This window comes from Sceloporus occidentalis, unplaced genomic scaffold, assembly GCF_023333645.1.
Source record: "Sceloporus occidentalis isolate IW3139 unplaced genomic scaffold, rSceOcc1.0.p SCAF_100, whole genome shotgun sequence".
NCBI classification, from domain to species: domain Eukaryota; kingdom Metazoa; phylum Chordata; class Lepidosauria; order Squamata; family Phrynosomatidae; genus Sceloporus; species Sceloporus occidentalis.
This window is the reverse complement of record NW_028317080.1, coordinates 562,770-590,033: the sequence shown is the minus strand read 5'-3', so window position 1 is coordinate 590,033 and position 27,264 is coordinate 562,770. Positions and strand designations below refer to the sequence as shown.

General features: G+C 38.7%; 1 protein-coding gene and 1 non-coding gene across 2 annotated transcripts; one reads left to right on the top strand and one right to left on the bottom strand.

Annotated features, from left to right (window-relative positions):
- The first annotated feature begins 661 nt into the window (after positions 1-661).
- On the top strand, positions 662-26,612 carry LOC149284021 (outer kinetochore KNL1 complex subunit KNL1-like). Its single transcript, XM_089497209.1, has 19 exons — positions 662-683; positions 4,048-4,096; positions 7,550-7,602; positions 8,425-8,477; positions 8,962-14,379; positions 16,128-16,257; positions 16,477-16,562; positions 17,996-18,111; positions 18,426-18,516; positions 18,618-18,734; positions 18,835-18,922; positions 20,004-20,043; positions 20,194-20,295; positions 20,539-20,639; positions 21,425-21,493; positions 22,094-22,200; positions 23,239-23,357; positions 25,292-25,414; positions 26,516-26,612. Exons 1-19 carry the CDS (start codon positions 662-664, stop codon positions 26,610-26,612), a joined length of 6,981 nt encoding a protein of 2,326 aa, XP_089353335.1.
- Positions 1,668-1,749, bottom strand: TRNAS-GCU (transfer RNA serine (anticodon GCU)). Its single transcript has one exon. It is a non-coding gene; the product is annotated as a tRNA-Ser (tRNA).
- Positions 26,613-27,264: the final 652 nt, after the last annotated feature.

The following is a 27,264-nucleotide window of genomic DNA, read 5'->3' as shown; positions in this document are numbered from 1 at the left end:
GGACCTTTCAAAAAATAGCCACTGAACTTGGGGAAGAAACTTCAACAAAAAACACAGAAATTGTTCTTCCTGTCCCTCTCTGCCAGGACTGTTCAGCAATGGTTGCTTAATGAGCTGGCATACCAAGGTATATTAATAGATTTATTATTTATATATATATATATATATATATAAATTGAGGCTGTCCATAACATAACCTGTGCAAAAAATCCTAAACAGACATGTTGGGGGGGGGGGGGGCGCAGGAAATTATTGCTGAGGCTGAATTTAGCGGTGATTGATGGCCAAATGGCTGCATGAAAATTTTTGAATAGCATAGGCCTAGCAAAACACTAAAATGCCAGGTTCTTGTGATGTTAAAGAATGAGACAAAGATAAATCATGTCACAACTTTTTCCACTTTTAATGTGACTGATAACATGAACAATTAAATAGCAAAACAAACTGAAATGTTTGAGGGGGAAAAATAAAAAACGCAAAAGCCTGGTTGCATAACCGTGCACACTCTTATAACTGAGGCTGTGTTCAGAATTAACCAATTTGGTTAAATAGGAGCAAGGGCAGGAAGGAGCTGCAAACAACCAATAGAAAGTGAGAATTATGTCATCATGAGCGATGCAAGCGAGTAGCGTCGTCGCGCAAGTCATTCTACTGACGTACCATGTCGGCGTGCACTACAACCCGTGAGCACCGCCACATACATCAGGGGTGAAGGATACGTCTAGTTACTCAATGGACAAGGTCATCCGCGATAACATTACCTGAGTTAGGTGCGGGAAGGGATTTGAATAGAGAGTGGGTATGGCTAAATGGCACTCCTCTGCCCCAGAGAAATATAAGTGACTGACAGACTATTTGTCATGAACTAGACAAAGTTCATGACTCGATGAGCAGTCACAATATCCCCTCAACAACTTTTAAATTAGGATTTGTACCCCTAAGTACCCTTTCTTGACAAAATAGGTAAGCCAATTTATTTTTAAAAGCCTCCATGGTACCTTCACTCACCACCTCCATTGCTAGCGCAGTCTACGAAGGCCGTGCTGACCGAGCACAGCCATATATGTATTATTTTTCCAACGGAAATGTATCTATACCTTTGCTAAAATTTGGAAGAATTTATACACCTGGCATGATGAAAATCCTCTGATCTCAGAGTCTGCAAATTCCAGGAACTACTGGGATTTTTGTCCCCGATCTTTTGTGAACCGACTAGTAATGCCCCTGATGATCATTTAAAAGTTGATGTTTTTTAAGGTCACTCTATGCATCCACCATGGCTAGAATTTCATCCTTTTGGTACATTGGTGGGATCCTGTCAAGACATCTGCCAACTAAAAGAACAATGGCAAATATAAACAGGCAGCAGACACTGGTGTATATATATGCATATGATAAATCTATTCTTTCAAAACGTGTTAACTTGCCATTTTTCATTAAATAAAATTTTTAGACATTTAATTTATGAATAGATGACAAATGTCCGTGGCGTGTTTTCACATTCCTGCACAACCCCCAAACAATATGGTATCTTCCAGAGATCGCAAATTTATCTTATACAAAAGTTGCTTAGTATAGAGTATATTTTTTTCTATAAAAAAACGTAAATTCAAATTGTCTGGTTTGCCAAATATTTTGCCCGTCATTTAATTGTAACAAAAAAAATCCGACGAGGATGGGATTCGAACCCACGCGTGCAGAGCACAATGGATTAGCAGTCCATCGCCTTAACCACTCGGCCACCTCGTCAGCGATAACGTTATTCTGGTCGACAGACTTCTACAATTTGTTTCGAAATGTCGGTCCTATTAACATACAATAGGGGTTCATTTCATACCCGAAAACTGATTCTTGGACTGTAAAATAAGCAAGATTTATTTCACCTTCCTCATTCAGCAAAGTCTCCTAAATCAGTCAATATACAAATGTATCGAATTACCTACGGGTTGCCCGATAATGCTCACTTCACGTCAGATAACACCGACGGTGAAAAGTGTGTCAAAATGAATTTTTCAAGATAAACCGAATACGTTTTCCAATACTACGAAAATTAAAACTAAAGCGGGCGGGCAAAAGCACAAAGCATTCTTCCTTGTGTCGCTAAAACTCGACCAATCAGAATGGAAGAGGAAGGAAGCAGTAGTACGCAGGCGCAGAGCGGTTACATTTGAAATGGTAAAGTCTGTGTGAATTGGGTTTAACCGTCACCTCAGCGGAGGATCGGGACAGCAGAACGCGGGAAGGGGGAAAGTCTGTGAGGTGAGCTTGAAGAAGCTGAAAGGTAAGCTTCCGTTATTCCCGGCTCAGAACTTCGTAACCGAGAATATTTGTGTCCTGCGGCTTTGAGGCCTTAGATGCGTCCTTACCTGCAGGACGTATCGTGTGTTTTTACACCCGTGTAAATATGTTGCGAGGAGTGAGTACTAAGTGTGACGAAACCGTGCAGACGTTGTAAGCGGGGTGTAGGCATTCGGTGGTAAAGCCACCGTTTAGCAGGGATAGGCTTGGCTTTGTTTGTGGTGGAGCCATGTTTTACCTATTAGAAGGGAGCAGTTCGCTTCTACGTTTCCAATGCGGTTCATCACATCTGTGCTGTCATTATTGTTTCAGGGACGGTTTAACGCCCTTGGTTTGTGTACCCCATTCCAGGACATTATGTATAACTCGGTTATCATGGGTCCAAAGATCATGGAATCTGGGTGTATGTCAGATGGACTGAACACATTTATGTACAAGATAGGAGCCTGACAGACAAACCTTGAAATCGGTTTTTTATGTTCTGAGGAGACCGAAAGCTCTACACCCTTAGAAATCAACATGATTAAAAGAAAAAATCCAGGCCCACGGCTGCCTTGGAGATAATATACAAAGATTGGAAGTAAAAAAAAAAAAAAAAAAAAACCCTCTCAATGCAAGTACCCATATTGGCAAAATTATGCTACAATACCGACTTTTTTCTAGTTACCCGAAACAAGCAAATAACTAAAATCCAGGAGCCATGAATGACTGAAATAGCAGTGTGCAAAATTATTTTAGAAGAAATATATACATGAAATTTCTAAGAACTAGCACTTCCACTAAATTTTAGTGACCACGAATCCATACAGTTGTCACAACTGAAGTCAGATATTATAAGCGGTGTATCATCCGGCAGTATATGCCATTTAATATAAAGTACTTGGCTGTCAGTAGTTTGACTTTGGAAATAATAACGCCAACTGTTGTTCTCTTTGTAGCATTGTGTCTAACCCCAAAGTAACCATCGCGTGCCTCGGTACACAAGTGTCGCCTAATACCATACAACTGGCTACCTTCTGTATGTTTATATACCGTATTTTCCATAGTATAAGACGCAGCTTAATTTTGGGGGCTGATTTTAAAAAAAATATATATATATTACATAAAGTTATTGAACTGACTGCCTGGGCATGATATGAGTGTGATTGATGTTAGCTGCTAGTAATTGTTAGCAACTCCTATAATGCTCAGACAGCCCAGCCAATATATGCACATCACTTTCAGCCTCCCTGTGCCCCCTACTCACTGATCCATGCTAACACACACACATTCATTTACTCCCCCACCTTACCTGAAATGCAGACTTCTGTGGGGGCCGCTGTTTCCCTCTGCGTAGCTCAAGCAGGAACAGGAACTGAGCGGAGTCATGTGATGCAATGTGCGTTCACGTGACTCCATTGGGTACCTGTGTCGCCGCCACGGATCAAGAGACGCTGCTGAGCAAAACAGAGGTAAGCAGCAGGTCCCCTTTCTAGTAAATCTTTTTTTTTTTTAATAAAATCTACCACCACTGTATAAGACGGGCCTAATTTTTATACCCCAATTTTTTTCTAAAAAGGTGTGTCTTATACATGGGGAAATACAGTATAGTATACCACAAGGTGTTTGGAGCCAGAATAAAAAGTCCCTTTTTATCATATAGAATACGCTTTTCCAAGATTTGTCTTGGTTGTTATAGCCTTATAAACTAGTGTTAAATGTAGACATTTTTTAAGTTGTTATGTAAACTGTGTCTGTCTGTATTTACAGGTTTGTTGGTTGCAGAAATGGATGGGCAGTCTCTGCAGCAGAGCAATAAGTAAGTAACAAGCATTTTTGGGTGCATCAGAAGTTCATGGTTTAAGTGTTTCGCATGCATGTGAGATTTTCTGCATAAAGTGCTTGTGTCCGTGTTTGGAGATGGAAGTGAGGAGGATGCTCTACCACTAATGGGATCAGTTTGCCACCATGCACAAGTAATTGTCTGGTCCCTTTTTAAGGCCAAAAGCAGTGCAAAAAAAAAAGCATAATTGGGGGAATATATTCTGTGCATAACATGGCTACTTTGGTAAAATTATGGAATAAAACTTCATCTTAGGTCTGTCTACCCTGTAAGATATAGACATAAGAGCAACCTCCATGTGCAGGCATACCTTACTTTAAGGACATACCGTATTTGCCCGATTATAAGACGAGGTTTTTTCCAGAGCAAATGCTCTGAAAAATACCCATCGTCTTATAATCGGGGTCGTCTTATAATCAGACCTCAAATAGGTCTGACTATGAGACTAAGATCCAGATCTCCTGCAGCGATGCAGGGGACCTGGATCCTCCTGTGTTATGCCCCCCCAACTTACCGGTGCTTCTGAGTCCCCGGTGCTTAGTCGCATAGGGCTCTACATGCTGCCCGGACTAAGCACCGGTAAGTTTGGAGGAGGGAGGGGGAGGGAGTGTTACATGGGGAGGGCATAAGGCATTTCTGGAGGCAGAGTGCTCTGTGAAATGCCTTTTAACCCCCTTAGTGCCACTCTGCCTCCAAAAATGCCTTTTAGCCCTCTATACATTACACTGCCTCCCTATATGCCACTCTACCCCTTAATATGCCTTTTAACCCCCTAAATGCCAGAGTGGTAAATAGGGGTATAAGGCAATTCTGGAGGCAGAGTGGCACATAGAGGGTTAAAAGGCATATCATGGGGCACAGTGGCATTTAGAGGGTATAAGGCATTTCTGGGGCAGAGTGGCAGAGTCGTCTTATAATCGAGCAAATACGGTAGTTGCAGCCCAACCATTCCACTGTTTAAATACACTCGCTTGACACCTTTACGTCATTTCGTCTTCTGAGCATTTTGTGGTGGACATGACCTGACAATCGTAGCGCAAGCATATCAATGCATGTACTAAAAGGGTAGTGCTTCACTTTAAGTAGATTTTTGTTTTACATATATTGTGTATGTTAATGTGGGGTATGTCTGTATGTACAACCAAGTATATTTTGGTAATTTCACTAAGGTTGCCATTGCATTTAATACTTTTAACATTTTGATACAACTGTTTTTTAAGTGGATTCTTTTTATTTATTAAAAAATTTTTTTTGTCTTGTCAGAGACCTGGCTGACCGCAGTAGAAGAAGAGTTTCCTCTGTAAGCTTCTGTTTTGTCTGTCTTGTTTTACTCGCCCAAGGGAAACAAAATATTAAAATTCAAATATTACAATTTGTTGCGTTTTAAAGCTCTGTTTTTGAAACCCTTTAAACTTTGAAAACTCCATTAGGGTAGTTATTTACCTATGTTTTAAGTGACAACTTGTTCCTACATTGAATAGCATCACTGTGGCTAGATTGCCTGGATCTGAGATGCAGCTTGAGTGACACTTGTAGCGTTTTATTTACACCTATTAGTATCTTAGATTTCGATATGTGTAAAGGAAGCTATTAAAGCAAACCTTACTGACGGTTAGTTTTCTTTAGTTAGGGTTTTTTTGGTACAATTGTTTCCTTTAGCGTTTAGTAGAATAAAATGGCACTTTACCTGCTCTCTTGTCCATTGACCTTCTACCCGTTCTTGAGGACTTAATACCATAAAAAAAAAACCAAACAACATTTTTAAACTGACAACAGTTTGTGGAAGTTGGTATCTTAATTTTATTTGTACATTATCATCTAATATGAGAGATTTTTCTGGCAGATTTTAAAAGCCCCTCGGAGCCCACTCAAAGATCTGGGATGTGGAAATGAACTTTATCAGGTTGGTTTTCTTTATTTGAACTCTATTTTCTGCACCGTGACTAAAACGTGTCAAAAAGCCTTGGATGGCGGTGCAGATTTCTTGAATGGTTAAAATAGCTTTGACTTGTCTGATCCAAGATGTTTTCAATTTATGGGAATTTTCCTGAACTAGTATATCTTGTAGGGCACCTTGGTCTGTGGAATCATGTGACAGGATCTTGGGACAGGTTAGGTAGCCTTCAGCTCTAAGTATTCCCTTTGAGAAAGGGGATTTTAAATTTCAACATTACTTTAAAAACCGGTGTTTTAAAGATTCCATGGCACTTCTGAATGAAAAGTGAACAAAACTAATAGAGATCTTGTTTTTTGACGTGTGGAATGTGTCTATATGGCTTTATTTTGTAGGGCATTTAACATTCCCTTCAAGTAGATTCCTATGGCTATGGGAATGTTCGTTTCATAATTGCTATTCTTATAGGTTGGTGCATTCCTTTGCTAGCTTCAAAATTGTACACACATTTTTCCATTAACTTAAAAAAAAAAATACAAAACCGTTTTATTTCTATTTAAAATATTTTGTACAGAGATAAAAAAAAAATTATGTAAAATCTAAATTAAAAAAGACTGGAAATAAAGTACACATTTAGATTCCCTTCGCTTCGCAATCGTTTGTTTTGCAGCCAAAAACAGATGATTTAAAAGTTTGTTGGAATACTTGGGAAGTGATTTAACTGGGGAGTTTTAAAAGAGCTGAGGTACGATCTGGGTCTAGTAGAGGGTTAAAGACCTTTTAAGCTGGGTGGACTACTTGATGCTATAGGGGGAGTATTTCTGAACAAGACCACCAAATATGAGATGTTCAACGTATAGGAGATGCATTTGGAAAATGTGCTAGTTGAATGTTCCATCTGTACAAAACCTTGTGAATTGTTTCTACATAATTATGACATCAAGAGCCCCCCCCCTGCTTTAGAAATATTTATAAAACCATAATCTTTAAAATAACTAGTAAAAGTCCATTACATTTTTTTATAAATCTATATTATTAATACAATAACATGTTCCTTGCAGGATTTAACACTTGATAAGAGAAGAAAAAGTTCTCGAAGAGTCAGTTTTGCAGAAACTATAAGGTTTGTTAACAATTTAATGACTCTCCCAGACAAAAAAAAATGTGCACTGTTTTCTAGAGAAGTATTGCTAAAATATGTTATGTTTGTTGGATTCTACACTGAAACTCCAACATGACCGTATTGGAAACCCCTATAAAGGAAAGCCTTATTAGAAAAGCTAACACTACTGTGGTTCTTGTTCATGTGATATACAGAGGCCTGCAGTTCTTTGCATGTTAGTCTGGGTTTGTTTGTGGCCTCCTGGATGAGTGGTCAATGTGATCTCAGAGGATATCTGGTAGGCTGGCCACTCCTGAGACGGTTCGCTTCCAGACGGATAGATGTGGGTTACATTGTTTTGCATTTGTGCTGCTTTTTGAGACCTTTTCGCTTTTTCCGGTTTTGATTAGAGTTTTTTTTTTTCCCCTGTTAGTGTTTTCACACCAGAACTACAATGTGCAGGAGAAGCTGCAGCCAACAGTAATGGTAAGCATCGTTTCCGCAACTTTAGCAACCATTTTAGAATACGTTCCCATTTCTACCTGTCTGGTATGTTGCTCAGTAGTTTTTGCTAAAGGGGTGCGTTTTTCTTTTAACAGACCACGAGGCGGGTGGAAATAATCCTAAAAATGAGTAAGTATTTAAAATACATATTTTGTCCTAAAAAGTAACAATATTGTTTTCAATATTCCTGCCAATCCACATGCCACTCATTTTTGTATGTATATTAGTCTATAGCTGTTTTAGTACAATTGGTTAAATTTCTATTGAGGAGAAGCTGTGTGTGTATGCGCTTAATAGGCACACACAGATATATGGCTGTCCACAAAGCATTATTGAAGCATTTTCTGCAAATTTTCAGTTTTTAAGAAACTGTGAAAAAATCACAGGCAGTGAATACAAATTGGAGTATACCTAATTTTTTGACATGTGTAGAGATTCATTTATCATACTTAAATACTTTTTCCATTGATGGTGATTTTGTAATTTTTTTTTTATGTTCTAATCGCTGTATGCGTTCTTTTCTAGGCAGATCTGTGTGCGTTTTATTGGCAGCGAGTATTATGTTTTATCTGGATTTTGCTTTTATCTTTTTTTTTTTTCTCTCTAGAATTCAAGAATCTAACACGGATTACAGTATCGCTGGTAAGGTAACAATTTTGCTAGTACCGTAATGCAAATATTAATGTATTTTATTTCAAACAAGTTAAAATACCTGCAATGTGGGCAGTGTTAATTATTTTATTACAAACCTTCAATATTTTTTTTTTTTATTATTTTTTTACTCGGTTAATCTTTGTTTTATAGGAATGGAGACATTGCTTCATGCTCCTATTCAAACTACAGTTCTTCAGTCAGAGGTAAGTTTCTTAAGTTGCATTGGTATGTAGGGTGTAATGGAAAGACAACAGCTTCTTGTGTTTCTCATTAAAAATAACAGGCTGCAGGGCGGTGGGAAGCTTCTGGGGAGTAATAGATCTCTGAAAATGGAGCAGTCCTGTCCAAATACATTTAATGTAACTTATTGCTTTTTATTCCCCTTATTGCCTATAATATTATTTGCTGTGGGGAACAGAGACCTAAACTGCTGGCTTTCAGTAATTCTGGAGGATCCTGTTTGAAAGCATGTGGTAACGGCTGTGTCAGTGGTAATTGAAAGGCTTTAAAATGTGCATATTCATAATACGTGCCACGCATGGTACAAAAGCTTTAAACATATCGCTGCGCGCTTTGATGTTTTAACCAAAGTCTTGCTCCACTTACCTGGTGCCTGCCATAGCATCAAGAGAACCTGCATGCAACAAAAAACCCCACACTAAATCAGTTTTATTTCTTTATTTCTAGTGGGAATGTGGAGATTGTCCCAAAGACAGGACCGTTTATTTCTCAAGCAACAATGATATGGACATAACAACAAGTAACACAGTGACCATTGATGGCTATCCTGAACTAAAAACACCAAAAATAGATATAGGTTTGTTTCTCGCAAATTTAAAATCTCAAACTGAAACCTTAAGCGAGAATACAGATTTTCAGTTTTCAAAATCTGCTCAAACTAAATTAGGGTTTCAGTCAACAGAAGCTTTAGTGCCGGCAAAAAGAAAGTTTGAGGACTTTTTGAGCAGTTTAAAAATGGATCCACACGTGGCTCCCCTTTCAGACGAGGGTGATAAAGAGAATGTGTTTCCATCTAGTTTACCTTCTGGAAGTTCTAGACATTTGTTTCCGGAATATGGGAATAAAATTCCAACCCCCCAAGAAACTACAGGAAATGTCACAAAGATTTTCAGAGAATATAACGATGGACTTGATTTAACCAAATGTCACACAACTCGTATTACTTCATTTATTCCATTGGGCAACAATGAATATGGAAGCAATGGACTTGCTAATAACCAATCAAAGGCCCAAAGCAGAGTTTTTGAGGATGATATGGATATGACATATAGTCATACTGTTCACATAGACGCAGTGCATGAGACTCCCATTATAAGCAATGTTCAATCTTTTACAAAAAAACAATATAATGGAAGCAACGGTGTCCCGTCTGAGAAGACCATAGTTTTTACGGAGGCAAATGAAATGGAATTTACAAAGAATCATACTTTTGCATTAAACACAATATTGCCTCAGAAACGGGAAGCCTCGCTTTTAGAGCTTACATCTGTTTCACCAGTGGAAGACATGGATTTTACCAAAAGTCATACTGTAGCTATAAATGGCCAGAGTATTTTTAACCAATATGCTACAATGGAGTCCAAGAAAATGTCCCAAAGCCAGGATATCAGTATAACACAAAGTGCCACTCCTGATCTTTACTCTGAATCTAATCTTATTGACAAAGAGGAGAAGTTTTGTGTTCTCGGTGAGCTATTTGGACACACAAATCCAGGTTTTGATGAGCAATTCATCCAAGCAAAGTCTTTTGTGTTGAAAACAGAATCCAAAGATGCTATGGAATCGGCAGAACCATACAATGTTTATATTAACTGCAAAAATCCCAAAGACTCCAATATACCACATACATTGAAGCACGGCAAAACAGATAAGATTAAATATGGAGGGCTACAGTTATCTTCGCTATCCAACAAGAGCACTTTATTCTTAGGGGATAATGATCTTCATCTAACAAAATGCCTACCACCGGAACTTCCTATTAAAGAGAATCAATTCGATCCAAAGTCTAATCCTTTGTCCAAGATTCACAAAAAGAGGGAGAGTGTAAATGTTTTAAGCTTTTCTTGTGTACGTGACAAGACAGAACATTTGCAGGAGGATATGGAGATGTCAATAACAAATAATGCTATACCTACCCCATGCACTAAGGATAAAACCATTTTGTTTTCACGTGACCAGCAAGATATGGACATTACTCAATCGCATACTGTTGTTATTGACCGCAAAGGATTTATTGATGGTGCACTAGTTAATGATAACACTTTCTCGGGTTTCCGCCGGAAAAGCTGCACCAGCCTTGTTGCTGCTAACTGTGAAGGCGGACTATCCAACTTCGATGTCCGTACGGATCAGTGTGATGATAAAACAGATTTTGCACCAGAAGATGAAATGGAATTTACCAAGTCCTACACGGTTTCTATTGAGAACAAAATGGAGAAAGAATCTGGCAACGGGATTATGATTCCTCTGACCAAAAGAAAAAGCATGTCTGAAAAAGAATCATCTCCTCTATCACTATGCGTGGAATCACAAGGAAAGGCTATGTTATGTCCATCTAACAAAAATATCAACATCGTGAAACAAAGTGCTACTGATGAACGCTTTAGCTGTACAGATTTGGAGAATAACAAAATAATTGAACAGTCATCTGAAGTAGCCGCTACAGAATCCGATAAGACACTTGTACTGGCAGTTGAAATGGAACTAACCAAAAGCCACAACATAATAATTACAAAGGATTCTTCAGAGACATTTAGCCAACATGGCCCAGCCAGTAAAAGCTTTGTTTGTGCACCTGATATACAAGATGGCATGGACATCACAAATTCACATACAGTTTACATCGATAACGTGTTGATGGATGAGATACCTGTAGTTGCCGGTCAGCCTTTTTCTGTGAAAAGGAAAAGCACGACTTATCTACAGAGAACTTGCGCTCCTCACGATAAGACTGCTCACACTTTAAGCGATTTAATGGAACTTACCAGTGCTGATGCTGGGCAGTTGTTTGAGGCACCAATGCACTCAGAGAGAGAGACAAATCCAATCTGTAGGCCTTCCCGAGATAAGAGTTTGCTCTTTTTAAACGAATCAAATGCAATGGATATAACACGCTCGTACACGGTAGCCATTGAAAACAAACTCTTCGAGAGAAACAGAAATCCCCATCCGGTAATGAAAGCTGACCAAACAAAATGCTCTAAAACCGTGTCTGCATCTACTAATAAAACTATTTTGAAAGATGACATGGAGTTTACCAACAGCCACACGGTGTTTATTAATATAAATAATCAGCTCCCCCTTTGTGAAAGCTCTACGTTCTCTGTGCGAGATGAAATGGAGATTACAAAGTCGAATACAGTTTTCATTGATAACATACCATCAGATATGCCCAAAGTAGACCTTCATTCTCTTAATGTTGTTAAAGGGCCCTTAACTAGCTCGCAAGTATCATGTGTATCTCACGATCGGACTGTACATTCAGTTGATGACATGGAGATGACAATGCCTGCAAACACTGGTTTAACTGGAAAAATAATGCAGCTGACAACTGAGGATGAGAGAACCATAAAGTCTGTAAAATCCCAGGACAAAACTTTAGTCTTTTCTTCTGAAGAAAGTCACATGGACATTACAAGAAAGCATTCTGTTTCCACTGAAAATCAGCTTGTGGATGATGGATACAATACTTGCAATCTGGAAAGGCGATGTCAATTAAACCGTTCCAACTTGCATCTAGCATGTAACATGGACATCACAAAGTCAAACACCGTATTTATTGACAATCTTTTCGCTGACAAAATTCCCCATAGAACATGTGCTCCTGATAATAAAACTGTAAATTCACATAGCACAGCGGGTAATTTTATTAGTAAGAAACGGAACCAACCAGCTGGAATTAGAACTGCGGTATCTGAGGGTTCGCCGGACAAAACTATGGTGTTCTCAGATGAAATGAATGACATGGATATAACGAGATCACAAACTATTGTCATTGAAAACAAAGTCTTTGAGGGAAACAAGGCACACAGCGCTAATGTTAAAAGTACGTTAATAAATGACACCGAGGCTCTGTCCGTCAAGGAAACAATAAACCCAGTTGAAGATGGCATAGAATTAGACAAAAGCCGAACACTGCTAATTGCTAAAAATACTTCACAAGCACCGAAGGGGACATTTCCCGCAAGTAAAGGTGTTGCTGGTTTACTATGTGAGCAAGAGGATGTTGAAATGACAAAGACTGATGCGGTCTTTATTAATAACACGCTAACTGATGGAGAGTCCAAGGCAGGCCTCCTTTCTCTACCTTTTGTTAAAAGAAAAAGCATATCATATTCACAGATATTACGTACAACCAATAACGGTCATCCATCTCTTGATGTGGAAATGGTTCCTTCAGTGTTAGGTAGGCAGGCACAAGCATCAGAAACTATAGCATCATCAAGGTCTTCTCTGCGTAAGATGTCTTCCTCTGGCATAGAAAACATAGTTATAACAAAAACCCACGCTGATGTGGAAAACAGAGAATTTGGTGAGGTGGCCACAAGAAACAATGCGGCAACAAATGAACAGGAGATCACTTCTGCAGAAGTGAAGATGAAAGATGGCCATGAAAATACTGATGATGTTTCTTCTAATATTGCCACAGAAATTTACTCGGCAGTGACTCAAGAGCATGCCCTTCTTACAAACAAACTCAAGGATCAGAGCTTGTCCGCTACAAGTTTTATGAAGCCTACTCTATCAATTGACCGCATGGATTTGTTTACAAATAATGCCCTGGTCAAAAAGGTGACTTTTCCAGATGCGAATGCAACCAGAAGTTTGTTAGAAACGGAGATCAACCATGATATTGTGGGAAACTGTTTAAAGACAGTTGAACCTCTGGTAAATAGTCGCATAGAGTATCAAGATAGAGGTCAAAAGGACTGTGTGCCCTTTGATGTACAAAATGACTGCATTACTCTGACCGAAGACAACTCTTCTGTTCGGAATAAAGATACCTCCAGTTATCGGGATGACCAATCGGATAAAAAAGCAAGGCCGAAATCAAAGAGGGTGTCGTTCATGCTTCCACAAAAAGCAGATTTGTGCGTGGATACGACTGAGGTTATAGATGAGACTAATACCGTGAGGAATCCTTTCAGTCCTATTTCTCCTCGTTCAGAAATGCCTGCGAACTCGATGGCTGGACGTAGTGACGCAAAGACTAGTATTACTGACCGCTCGTCAAACCCCTCTACCGCACGTTTGAAAAACATCGTTCCGGGAGATTGTGGTAGTCTGCCCGACTCCGAATTTGGTCTTTCACATTCAGTTACAGACGTGAGTGTGACTGACAGTGTATATCCTTGTGCTGTGCTTGCTGGGATTTCAGAGTTACCAAAAAAAGACAACGGTAGACGCAGAAGTATTGCGGACATCCACTTAAAGATAAAGAGCCTTGCACAGAAGTCTGAAAAGGTTCCAAGTCCTACCGCTCCAGTCTCTTGCTTTGTTGATCAGCTGCCTGCTCCGGAGGAAGAGTCTGGCGATACCAAAGAAGAACATGTTCTGGATACGGAAAGGATACCCAGCAAGGAACCTAGTATGGAAAAGAGGGATGAACTTTTTAAAGAAGATTCTATCTCCCCTGCAAGAGTCGTCGCTAATTCGAAAGAGATGTGCTTGCCAAATATGCTTTCTGTGAAGATTTTCCAGCCTAAATTACCTCAAAAAAGGACTTCTAGTATACACAATGTGCCAGAGCTGCGTCCTTCAGTTTCGGAAGCACATGTTAACAGAAAATCACAGAGCATCTTCAAGGCGTTCCAGGATGATGCTCAGAATATTGACGAAGAGATGCTACCAGTCTGTCCAGAGGACCCGGATCCTAATGGCTTGTTACATTTGGAGGTTCCAGAAGGGGCTTGGGAGGAGCTGTGTGAAAAAGAAGCTCTCCATATAGATCTTGGTCAACCTTCGTCTAAGCCACAAGAAACCAAGACTGCTCAAAAGCGGACTCGAGACACGGAGGATGACGAACCGTTCCATAAGGAGAAGAGAGCTCGGCAGAATGAAGACACCGACTCGCAGGGCACAGCGGTGAGTTTTTTTTGTTTTGTTTTGTTCCTACAAATTTTTTATTATTTTTTTTTTTTTAGAATTGTCAAAGATCTGGGCCTTGCACTTCACGTATAAAGAAAATGGCTACTGGTAACAAGCCAGGAATAGACTTGTTATTAAAAAGGAACTATAACTCAAGTCTTTTAACTACAATTTTATTCACAAGTTTATTACTTTGATGGCACCATGTGAATTCTGTAAAACAAATTTCTTTGAAAATAGAGGGGGGAAAAACAGCATGCAATAGTGTATGTATAGAACGGAAATAAACACTGATGAGCCGTAACACTGAGCACTGACAGGTGAAGTGAATACCGCTGATCATCTTATCATGGCACCGGTCTGTGGGAGGGATATGCTAGGCAGCAAGTGAACATTTTGTTCTCAAAGTTGATGCGTTAGAAGCAGAACAATTGGGCAAGAGTAAGAACCTGAGCAGCTTTGGCAAGGGCCAAATTGTGAAGGCCAGACTGGGTCAGAGCATCTCCAAAATTCAGCTCTTGTGGGATGTTTTTGGTGTGCTTTGCTCGGTACCTATCAAAAGTGGTCCAAGAAAGGAAAAGGGGTGACCCCGTGACAGGGTCCAGGGCGGTCAAGGATCATTGATGCACGTGGGGGGTGAAGGCTGGCCTGTGTAGTCAAATCCAACAGATGAGCTACTGTAACTCAAATTGCTGAAAAAGCTAATGCTGGTTCGGATAGAAAGGTGTCAGAACACGCAGTGCATCGCACTTTGTTTCATGTGGGGCTGCGTAGCCACAGACCAGTGGTGGGCACACGAGTGTAAGACCTGGGCCACGGAGCAATGGAAGAAGGCGACCTGGGCTGAAGTCTTACCCGGGGAACACATGGCACCTTGATGCTCTATGGGGAGAAGGTAAGCCGGTGCAGGCAGTGTGATACTTGGAGCAATGTTCTGCTATGGAACCGTGGGTCCGGCCATTCATGTGGCTGTTACTTAGAGATGTGCCACCTACCTAATTGTTGCAGACAATGTACACTCTTTCATGGACGGGGTATTCCCTAATGGCATTGCCCTCTTTCAGCAGCATAATGCTCCCTGACACAATGCAAAAATGGCTCAGGAATGGCTTGAGAAACACAAGTTCAAGGTGTTGACCTGGCCTCCAAATTCCTCACATCTCAATCCAATCAAGCATCTGCGGGATGCGCTGGACAAACAAGAACGATCCATGGAGGCCCCACCTCGCAACTTACAGATCTGCTGCTAATGTCTTGGTGCCAAATACCACAGCACACCTTCAGAGGTCAAGTGGAGTCCATGCCTCGATGGTCAGAGCTGTTTAGAGGGCAAAAAGGGGATCTACACAATATTAGGCAGGTGGTCCTAATGTTGTGTGTGTGTGTGTGTGTGTGTGTGTGTATATATATATATGTATGTGTGTATATGTATACATACAATTTACCTCCTTTCTAGAGTCTTAGAAGTCTCAGAAAAGGGGGGCGCATGTTCTACCAGAGTAAGAGTTTATGGTCGCTCCATGAAAGCAATTGTGCAGTGTTAACCCCTTCAATGTTGCGCTTGCAGCATTGAAAGGGTTAACACTTGTCCAAATCAACCGAGTCACAAAGCTGTGCCCCTATGGTTAAAAATAGTTAACCGAATAAATTGTGATCAATGATTGTCTCTTTTAACGCTTAAATAATTATGGACACAATACTCTGCAACGTATTATAACAATTTTTTTTTTCTTTGCCCCGTGCAGATGTCAATGGCTTGTAAAAGCCCAGATGAGTGCTATACAAGCGAGTATTCCGCTTTGCAGGCAACCAACTTTAGTGGTAATAGCAGTTCAATGGACTCGAGAGGCGAGGGAGTATTGGTAGAAGGAAGCAGTAAGTGTTTTTCACAAAGGAAAGTATTAATAGATTGTTTGGCCCTTGAATGATGTGTGTAGAATGTTATACATAGTATGTATCCCACTGAAAAATTACCAATATCTCTTGCTATCGGAAATTTAATTTGACAATTTAAAACTGGAAATAGAAAAGCAAGCGTATGACCTTTTATTTTTTTTTTTTTATATAACTAGTTGTATTCTTACATTTTATTAGGTTCTACTTTTTTCCCCCCACAGGCCAGCATTGTAGTCAGATGGATTCTCAGTTACCATGGGAACCGGAATGTCTATGGCAGGCAAGTAAAACTCTTGTTTATAAGGCGTAATTATACTTCGACCTGTTCTGGTACAATAAGGTTTGCTCTATTTTGTTTATAAAATTTGTCATTTGCTTAAGCTAATAACACAAACAATGGCAACCCCTCGTGTCTTTATTGAACACGTTCATTAAACATTCACTGTGCTGCTGGAAAAAATAATTAAACCTTTGGAATTCATAACTGGTCGAAACTTCTTTGGCAGCAACAACCTCAAACAAGCACTTCCGTTAGCCGCGGAACGCCGGGGAGGAATTTTAGGCCATGGTTCTTTACAGAACTGCTTAAGCTCAACCATCTTACTAGGATGTCTGGTGTGAACGGCTCTCTTGAGGTCATTCCACAGCATCTCTAACGGGTTAAGGTGTGGGCCACTCCAAAATGCCGATTTCTTTATTTTTAAGCCTTTCTGTAGTAGATATACTGTGTTTAAGGTCAGCCATCCTAACATTATCCTGTATAATACCTTTATAAAATTATAAGTGTCATTTTCCAAATGGCAAATGGAAAATAAAGCAAAGATTTGTCTTTTAGAAATTCCAAGAAGGAACTATTACAGTAAAGGAGTTTTTTACACTACTCAGGATTCGAATTCTAATTCAGAAGCCGCGGTCTAGTGTAATTCCTGCGAATGTAAGTAACTTGCGTTGATGGCATAAACAGCTGATTTTAGTGATTTTTATTTATTTTTGTTTATTTAAATCAAAAACACTGAAATGTGTTTATAGTTAAAAAGAAATCTCTAATGACCTGTTAAATGGTCAATAACATCGGTGCTATATCTGTACTTCAGGTACATGATTTTGGACCCCTTCTCCCACTTACATTTATATACTGCATAATGTGGAGCAGTCCCCATAAAAAGAATGACTTATTCTTAACAATTTTCCCAGAATCATTTTTTTTTTGTATATGGCTTAATGCCCTCACCTATCGACTATATGGAAAAGAAAAAAAAAAAAAAGTGTCTAGTGACTGGCGGGTTTGTTTCCCCAAGATTGGTATATACTTATACTGAACTGCAATTCTTCTGAACTGCAAAATGGATCTGCAGCCCTGCCTAAGAAAACATATTTCTAGTCTATGCCCAGTCCAGGCACACGTTCTTAGGGATTGTTGGGCAGCCATTCCTGACCAGCAGTTACAAAATATCAAGTATTTTTATTGTGTTTTGCATTAAGCGTTGCTTGAATACTATTATGTTTTCTTTTCATTATGGAGATTACAAGTACAAATACATATTATCAAATTAGCAAGTCCAGATTGCATATGTATTAATGATCTTTGTTTTGTGTTGATATGCAGAATACCTGTTATGTTTCTTTCCTGCTACATCGTAGCAAAGTAACCAAAGTGCCAACCTTGCACATTTTATCTAATTTTAAGATATATTTTTTTTTCCTATTTATTTTCCAGCTTGGAGGAAATGAACAACAGAGTGATGTAGTTGCCATGTTAGATCAACATCTATTCCAGCCCAAATTGCAAGTGTACGAGGAGCACTTTAATACATTGTATCAGACTGCAGAAGAGTAAGAAAATCTTTGTTTTTTTGCTTTTGTTTCTAAATTGAATATTTCCAAAATTAAACATACTTTTTAAGACCACTTTAAAAATTGTGTATTCATGTAAAAAGTACATTTAGTTTACTCACTTTGCACCATCGGATCTCCTTATTTTTGCCAGTGGCATGTGAACACTGACATGCCGCTCATACTGTGCCTAGCGATTTAAAAAATAAATTAAAAAATCAATTTCCACCCCTCTTTTAAAGAAACTCACAATTTGGCTTAAACCAATGTGGATGAACTTGCATATGTTAAAATATATATTTTTTTAATTTTAGGTTAAAAATATGTATAGAAATGCAGGAAAAGCCTTTAGCTGAAGTCAACAGCCTCCTTTGGGAGGCAATAAGGATGTGCTCTGAGGATGAGGTAGAGAAACCATTTTTTATTATTATTATTATTTATTCATTTTGATACTTCTGGTTTTGAACATTACATATTTTTTTTTTATATTATCTTACTACAAACAGATAATGTATTTTGGCATGAAATTGAAAAGTCTTAAAGCCCTGTACACTAAGAGAAATAAGCTGATCGCTCACCAAGGGAAAGTGACGGTGTACAGTAAGTTGCTTCAGTCTCTACAGGTAAGCAATCCAACTTACAATTGCATTTCTCAAAGAGGACTTTTCAAAATAGTTTTCAAAAAGTTAAGCACCGGTTTATATCCCCTTCAAACATCCATAGGATCAGTGGGAGCAGCTACAGTCTAGAATGAGTGAAACCGATAAACTTCTTCAAGAGGTAGAAAACTGCATATCGGGGTTAGATATGGGTAAGTTGATATCTCTTCAAAACTCGGCAGCTGTTGCGAAGACACTTGCTTGTAGTGCTTTTATTTAAGGGTATTCTCAGGGGCATTTTAAAAAGTGGGGTTTATGTCCCTTTCTCAAGGGACAGTTGCTGAAGAAGGTCAGGTTAATTGGCTGGACAATGCAGAGTAATGGGTTTGGGAAAGCAATGGATGTGGGGAGGAAATACGTGAGGTTGGGGTAGGTGTATATTTCTCTTACATGTTTATGGATGGGCCTGACTGCCTCGTTTGTAAGGCTTCCCTTTCTAATAGTAACAGAGCTTAGTGTTTGATCCCTTTTAGATTTTTAGTGAATGATTGTCACTCTCTTTTCTCACAACTGCATTTGTGGATTTTCTTCATTTAGAAACGGACAGACTGAAAGCAGAATGTCTGGATGGAAATACTCCATATAAGGATCAAGGGGTTCAAGTGCTCCAAAATGGTGATTACAATGTCACAATATGGAACTGTATTTTTAGAAAGAGAACAGTTTCCCTATTAAACTTTCAGAATCACTTTTTTGATATAAAGTTAGCTATCATTTTTTACAGCAGATTAATACCATCAAACTTCAATGTCTGATTATTTTAGCAGTCATAAACCACAATATATTAAAGGAGTTAAGTGGTCTGTTGGGTATTATTTTTGTAATGAAAAAAATAATAATGGGGGGGGGGGTGAACCAAAACATTACTTGGAATGTGTTTTTGTTTTAAGATTTTGTTATAATTGTGACACTTTTTGACTATTTTTAATAGATGTTTTAATAAAACTATAATTTATCTACTTGTGTCTATAATCCTCCATATTCCAATAGTTCATATGTAAATTTTGGGCTTCTGCCCAAGCTGCAATATCCAGAAATTGCTGCCTTCAAGGACTGGAGTTGTGCTTCTCTGAACTAGAGAAGTTGATGCAGCGATTACTATAAATATTGAAACATGTTAGGTACCTGTTATGTGAGGGTCCAGCTAGCTGCTAGAATGTGTCACTCATTGTGCTTTCGTATTTTTCATGACACAATTCGAATGCTTTTTTATTTATTTTTTTCTCTCCGCAGAAATTGAAGATTTGAAACTCCAAGAAGAAAGTAGCTCAAGGTAAATAGAATAAAAATTGCTTCTTGTCTTTAAAGAAAACTTAATCTTGTGCTTATAACACATACAAACTGAAGTTAATCCAGGACCTATGTGTTCTGTATGTGCCGTCTCTTATTCTGTTGGAATAACATTTTCTCCTATTTTCTACAGGAAATGTGCACAATTGGAAGAGCGCAAGCAACAGGTTTTAAGTGAACTAGGCCGCTTGCAAGAAGAAGCACAGACCCTGAACAAATATTTGCAGGAGAACAAGTGAGATCGAAAACTACTAAATGAAACTTTTTCTAATAGATCTGCCTAGACGGGGCTAGTATTGCTTGGTACAGAAACTTTAAAGAACAAAAAAAAACAATCTGACAAGGGTTAATAACATTTGTTCAGGGGATAGTAGCATGACTTGAGGACACACACACACACACACACACACACACATGCGTTTACCCCATGTATTGCTTCATGATCTATTTATATATATATTTTTTTATATTATCTCAGTTTCACAGAATGGACACTTGATAGTTGGACGGATGACCAAGCCATTTTGTATTTTCTCTATGACTCTCTTGAACTTACTGTCCAATTTGGTGACTTCATAGGTGAGTACTGTATGTCACATGATTTTATATAAACTAAATAAATAAGTTGCACACTGATAGTAAATAGACAAAATGCCTGACTGTACGTGGCTTTATAGTGTGGGACACACAACAAATTAAAGGGGGTAGCAGAGGCATAACTACTCGCTAATCTGTAACCACCGGACAAGCCCACTATGTAACATTTAATATATTCATGATCAAACACCAAATAAAATGAAAGTGAGTGAGCAAAATGTTTCTTTAAGTGTCAGTATAAATTCCTACGCCACCTAAGTATACAAGAGGTAAATATTGTATACTTATATTGATGTTGGAGAAATATCTCCAGAGGTTCTGTTGGAACCTTTTGTAGTGTAGCGTAGCACTCGTATCTCCCAGGAATAGCTTTGTTACTCTCTGTATACTCTGCTGAATGCAGCCGCAGCTACTGCAAACGGAGGTTCGTGCTTCAGGTGGCCTGTAAACTTACTTCAGAAAAAAAGACTAAAGAATGTACTATTTACTCTGCTAGTGACATTTTCATTGAACGTTTGCATGGTACAGTGCATCTCTCTAATCTGCTGGCCACTTCAAACTGAAGACTACAACTGAATGAAGTATCACAAGTTAACACAATTCAATGTCTTGTCTTACAATTTTATACACATTTTTATTAGCTTTATGTTAAGTTAGTATTAAGTGCTGACCTTTAAAAGGATATATATATATATATATATTATTTTTATTCTTTTTTGAGTTCTATACAGCAAAACATAACATATATTCTCTCCCCCCCCCCCCAGATGGTGTCAATTGTATTTACACAGCCTGCAGGCAAATTTCCAGTATAAGATTTGAGACGCTGCTGAACGGTAAGCTACAAACCAAAAATAAAAGCCTACGTCCATAATGTTGTAAGACCAAAGTAATGAATTGAGAATGCGACTCGCGATCAAACGTGTAACAAAGTGCCGTGGTTTAATGCTAGTCATCCTCTGTCTACATGGGTTCATTGTATGCTATATTTCATTCAGTCTCCTGTTTATCTGTGATATTCTAAATACATAGCGGTAGCACCACAGTTTCATATATAGAATGTACCAATCCAAGAAACATATTCTATTTTTTTTTTCCTATAAAAATTCACACATGTCTATATATAACATAATAACAATGTGGCACAAGACAACGAAAATAAATAAAAAACAGTACAATGCCATACCACTTAGGTGTACGATGTAATATGGTAGTAAACTAACCTTGTTTTGTAAACATTGCCTCCGCAACACATTTGATAACCTCTGAGCAGCGCACGCATACTCGAAAATAAAAAAACACCAAACATATACCCTGCCTCTTTATCAGGTTGCCTCTGTTAAACAATACTGCTTATCCTATTGACTGTGATATACAATGTACACAATCTTGTATTTTAATGTTGCTTTCCATACGGTTACTGTATTTTTCCCCAGATACGGCTCCTTCGTCTTCTCTCCTGGTACATAGATTAGTTTTGCATTCGATTGAAAGAAAAGGTCATCTTCACGAAAGTTATAAGACTCAGCAAGATCTGCCGCAGGTAAAAAACAAAAACATTCCTATAGTCCACCTTTAGGGACAAATACTAAACCGAAAGCAGCACTCAAACCCAGGGATCTCTTGTTTAGTGTTCCATTTTTATGGTATTTAGTAATGTCAGGCTCTGATGTTCATGTCTACTTCCCCTAAAGCAAATAGCTAAGGTACTTTTCCATTAAGAGTTTGCACAACAGAGGATAACAGATTTTTTTTTTATTTTTTTTTTTTTAACTTGTTCAACCACTCTGCTAAATAGAATATGTCGACTAAATATAACACTACAAAATATTCCTATCACTGTTGAATGCCTGAAACATCCACATGATAGACATGCTTTAGTCGTGTATAATGTAGCTCAGTTTATAAAAAGCTAAAAGGGCAGTTTAGCTTTTCTGACTTATTGCCACTGATTGACTGCCTGAAACAGAATTGGTGGCAGGAAACAACACATTGAAATCAACAAGAGCACTTTCCACACATGCGCACTGGGGTCTGCCCACATTGTTCGCTGTGCCAGCACTGGAGCCGACTGGCAGTAAATCGATCACATGCGATCACACTTCTCCTAATCTGCAAATGAGGGGGGGGGGGGGTTGCAAAGGGGCAAATGCATATTGACAACATACACATTTAAAGGGACAACACTGCTATATGCATTAAAGTGTCCTTTTAAATGGTGTGTAACTTACCAGACACAAACACAGATTGTTACTGTAACTGAAGAGGCCTCTTAGGTTTATAATTTGGTGGGGTGGGGGTCTAGTTGGGTTTATTCTCTTATGAAATTAGGGAGTCCAATTAATGTGGAACAGCACCTTTGAAAAAGTACACTATTAGGTGCCCTAATTCTCAAATTATGTTCTAAATCTGTTTTCTTTATGAGCAAGAAAAGCATACTATGAGCAGTGTAATCACCCCTGCTTCTTCTCTCTAGTGTAAGATTCTAGTGTTTAAAACTAACCAGCATCTACAGACCTAGTAGGTTAAATTTAAATCTTTTGTTGTCCAGTATATTAAATAAATTCTCTCCTCCTTTCAGCTGCTATTTGATGTGTCTCTGATAGTGAACCGGTGCCGGCTGCTGGGTGAAGAAGTTCAATATTTAATAAAATGGGGAGCAAAGTTTAATCTTCTGAAAACCGAAGTAGACAACGCAAAGTGAGTATGACAACTGCAGTGCACACATGTCCATGATTTATTTAAGCACACAAACCTCTGTTTTCTTGTATTGCAAAACCTAATGTATAATACACACCTAAAGGAATGTCAAACATGCACCCCAAAGCTTGCATCCAGCCCTTTAAGCTTACTCCTATGCCCCAACCCCCCCCCCCCCCGACCCCAGCTAGCAGCTACCCAGCAATCTTGCCTTTCTGGAAAATAAGGGGTCTGTGTCTCGCACTGACTCGGCAGTGGCTGCAAAGATCTGGCTTCACTAGTTGGATGTGACTTATTTTTCTAATTGAGCTTTGTGTAGCCCCTGCACGTGCATCAGGATGAAACAGACACCCCTGCTGAGAGGAGGAGGCAGCTGGGATGTAGTAATGAAGTCTGAAGGATGGGAAATGGCAGTGAGTGCCGTAGGGTTGTTTCTGTGATTGGCAGTCTGAGTCGTGTGATAGTAATGAGAGTACAGTAAGAGCTGTGTGTTCTTGTGTGAGTGGTGATCTTTTGATGTGTGTAAGTGTCTCTGTGAATGCTGTGAGTTGTTAAAATATGCAATGGCTTGAATGCTGGGTACTTCTAGCTTCTGCAAAACACGTTGTAAGCATTTTTGTGTGACACTTGTGATTTATCGTAGAACAGAAGGGGTCTCCATTTCCTATTAGCCCCCAAACAATTCGACAAACCTATGCATTGGTTGGTGTTTGACAGTGACATAAACCGGGAGCCTGAAGTATCCCTGAAGTACAATTTATGTGGTTAAAAAAAACAAAAAAAAAACACTGGTAGTAGAATTAGTGTTAAAATACCAGAATTTGAAATACTCTGAAGCCGGCCACTTCAATTTACCCCCATCCAACCGTATATTTTTGAAAACTAGACACCCCAAAGATGTCCCAAATAGGACATAGGGACTGGATTACCAGATTGGGGGGGAAAGTGGTTTTAAAATGCCCAAAAAGCTATATAAAAACATTAGTTATTTCTTAAATCAGGACAAATATTAAAATCAATTTTGCAGGTTTTTTCTCTATATGGGTAAAAGATTTTAAATCTTGGAAAAATGCTTTTTTTTTTATTTTTTATTTTTTTTTAGAAGATCAAAATGGTAGAATAAAACAATATATAACTTGTGTGGGTAGAGTAAATGAGAGAGAAGAAAATGACAGTTAAACAGGAGCAGCGCAGAAATGTAAAAGCAGCTTTGGTCATGAAGGGTATAAAAAAAAAAAAAAAAAAAAAAAAAAAAAAAAAAAGGCTGGTCTATAAGAGGTTAAAGGCCAAGGTTGCACTTTTTTGCTTAGATTTTTTATTTTTTTTGTTGTAAAAAAAAAAAAAAACCTCCTTTTAATATTAAAGGAATGTAAAACCAAGTGGGGGAAATCAAATATACCAATAATGCATGGCAAGTGCAAATGCGTAGACGATATGTGTTCCTTTATTTTTGGAAACATGCCTGGAGACCCCCTAGGGACCTCGGGGATCTTCTTGTTTGCCTTCCTTGCTGAGGGAGTTCACGTTAAACGTCTTAGTTGGAATGTTTTAGAATCGCTTAGTGATGAAGGGTATTTTTTGTTTCATATTTGCTTAGCGACTGTTTTTGATGCTTACATTTCCCTTGCTTGCTAATATGAGGAAATGTAAGTCATTGCTATTAAGTTAAATGGAATTCTAGGACTATGTTGCAGTCACCATTTTCAGACGCAAACGAGTTAACCCGTTTACGTCTTTCACTGATTTCTGTGACATAAGTGTGTGATAAGCCAGCTTGTGACTGGAGAGAGTACTTGTCTTTTTTTTCCACAATCACTTGTAATTGCAAGGGGGGGGGGGTGCACTTTAAAATTTTGCCAATCTCAAAAGAAATGACATATCTGTAATCATAAGATAACTGATCGTTGTGTTCCATGTATAATTGTATCCTTCAGAGTGAAGCTAGTGTTTTCAAGCGTGGCAGCCTGTGCGAAGTTCGAGCTTATAGTACATCTGTCGGAATTGTACCCAATGGTTCCCCTGTCCTTCACAGTCCAGAATCTAATTGGAAAAATTGAGTAAGTAATAGACATTTTTAATAAATCTTAAGATGTCTTTACATTCATGTTCATTTATGTTTAATAACGCATTTGAAAGAGAAGGTGTGTGAATGAGGATGTACTTGTCGTTGAAAAAAATGGACTAGCAAATGTATAGGTGAAACAGACAATTTAAAAGACAAAATACACTACGCTTCTATTGGCTCCGTTTTTTATGGTATGACAATTAAAGCCTGGAACTGTGCACTAATGTAAGAATGTTATGTAAGTAGTGTTTATAAAGCCCACTTGCTAACCAATTAATGACCAGAAAGTGCCCCCATTGAAATCAGTTGGAGCGCTTTCTGTTTATGTGCTATAGACCAGTCCTCCTCAACTCTCTTCTCGAGGCACACCTCTGCCCAGGATGTGGGTATCACTCAGACGTGTTAGGTGTGCCTTGAGGAGCACTGCTATAGACCACATTCACTGGAGCTGAATGGCAGTAAGTATATCGCGTGCCAGGAGATGTGTTTGAACACATGTACTACTTGAAAAATGGCTTGGGGGCATACAACGGGGCAGTCTGAAGACCCCCCCCCCCATGTATTAGCAAGGGGGCAACACATAGATTTAAAGGGGTCTCATCAAAAGTGCATTTGATGGCTGCAGTGTCCCTAGTTTGTGCTGGTCATGGGGAAAGGTAAGTGGGGGTCAGATAGGGTGTTACAGCAACAGCGTTTGAAGTCGTGAAGGTCCGGGCACGTCAATTGTCATTGAGGGGTTAAACCAGGGAGTGGAGGGGGCACAGGTCTTACCTTTTGGTGTCATTTGGCATAGAACTGGCCACACTTGCAAATATTCTTCAAAATCAGTGGGCTTTGTAAAGACATGTATTGTCTTATGTTCGGGATAACCATATGCCTGTCCCATACATGTTTACATTCCCTTTGTGTATTAAAACCTACCAGTTAAACATGGCTCAATATTTCTAATCGCCAAAAAATAAAGCAGATGCAATTACACAGCTCTGTTCGTAACGTCCACTTGAGATATTCTGAGAAAACCGTTTAGATGCCGAGGTTTAAAAAACTAAATGTATGTGTTTTATAACCTGGAACTTTCTTTTTTGCTTTTCAGCCACGATAAAATAAGTGCAATTTTGTCAAAGGTTCCTGTGGGTTTTGAGTACTTGAAGAGAGCCGTTTGTCAAATATATACAAGTCTCCTGATATGATCCTTCCTGTGCGCAGGAAAGACCTTTTCTGCCCATACATACTGAAGATACTTTTAAAGATTATTAATTTGAGTGCATATTTAAAGGACATGTCTTAAATTACCTGCATAAGCTGTGGCTTGTTAATGTGTTGGAAAACACACGAGTTCTGTTGTACAGATGTCAATGTAAATGTTTTAAATGGTTTGTAAATATTGCATACATTTTGTTTTGTAAGTGTTACACATTATACCATCCTTTATATATACGTACGTTTTCAGCCCTTGTATTTAAGCTCTTTATCATATGTTGCATATTAAACCCACTTCGCATCTAGTTATTTCCCATCATTTTCCTGAATGGTCCTGTTTTTGTTGACCCTACCCTCCTACTATTAGGTGGTGCAAGTAATGTAATCCTCGTCCACACGGATGTTTAGGTATCGCAATATTATTGCAAACCTATAAATTCTAAAAGGTAATCAAAAGAAGAAAGGTAGATGTTATCCATAGCTTTTATTTATTTTTTTAGAGGGGGTGGGTGTGTAAATACAGTGATCGAAACTGCACTGTTGTAATAAACGTTTTCTCTTAACCGGTAGTGTTTGTTTTTGGACTAAACACACCACTATATAAAAAAAAATAAAAAATAAAAAAAAATATATATATATATA

Coding starts and splice junctions, on each gene's coding strand:
- LOC149284021 (XM_089497209.1), top strand. CDS start 662: ATGTCGGCGTGCACTACAACCC. Junction 7,603..8,424: donor AGCTGCAGCCAACAGTAATG/GTAAGCATCGTT, acceptor TTTGTTTTATAG/GAATGGAGACATTGCTTCAT. Junction 21,494..22,093: donor ATTTGAGACGCTGCTGAACG/GTAAGCTACAAA, acceptor ATTTTTCCCCAG/ATACGGCTCCTTCGTCTTCT.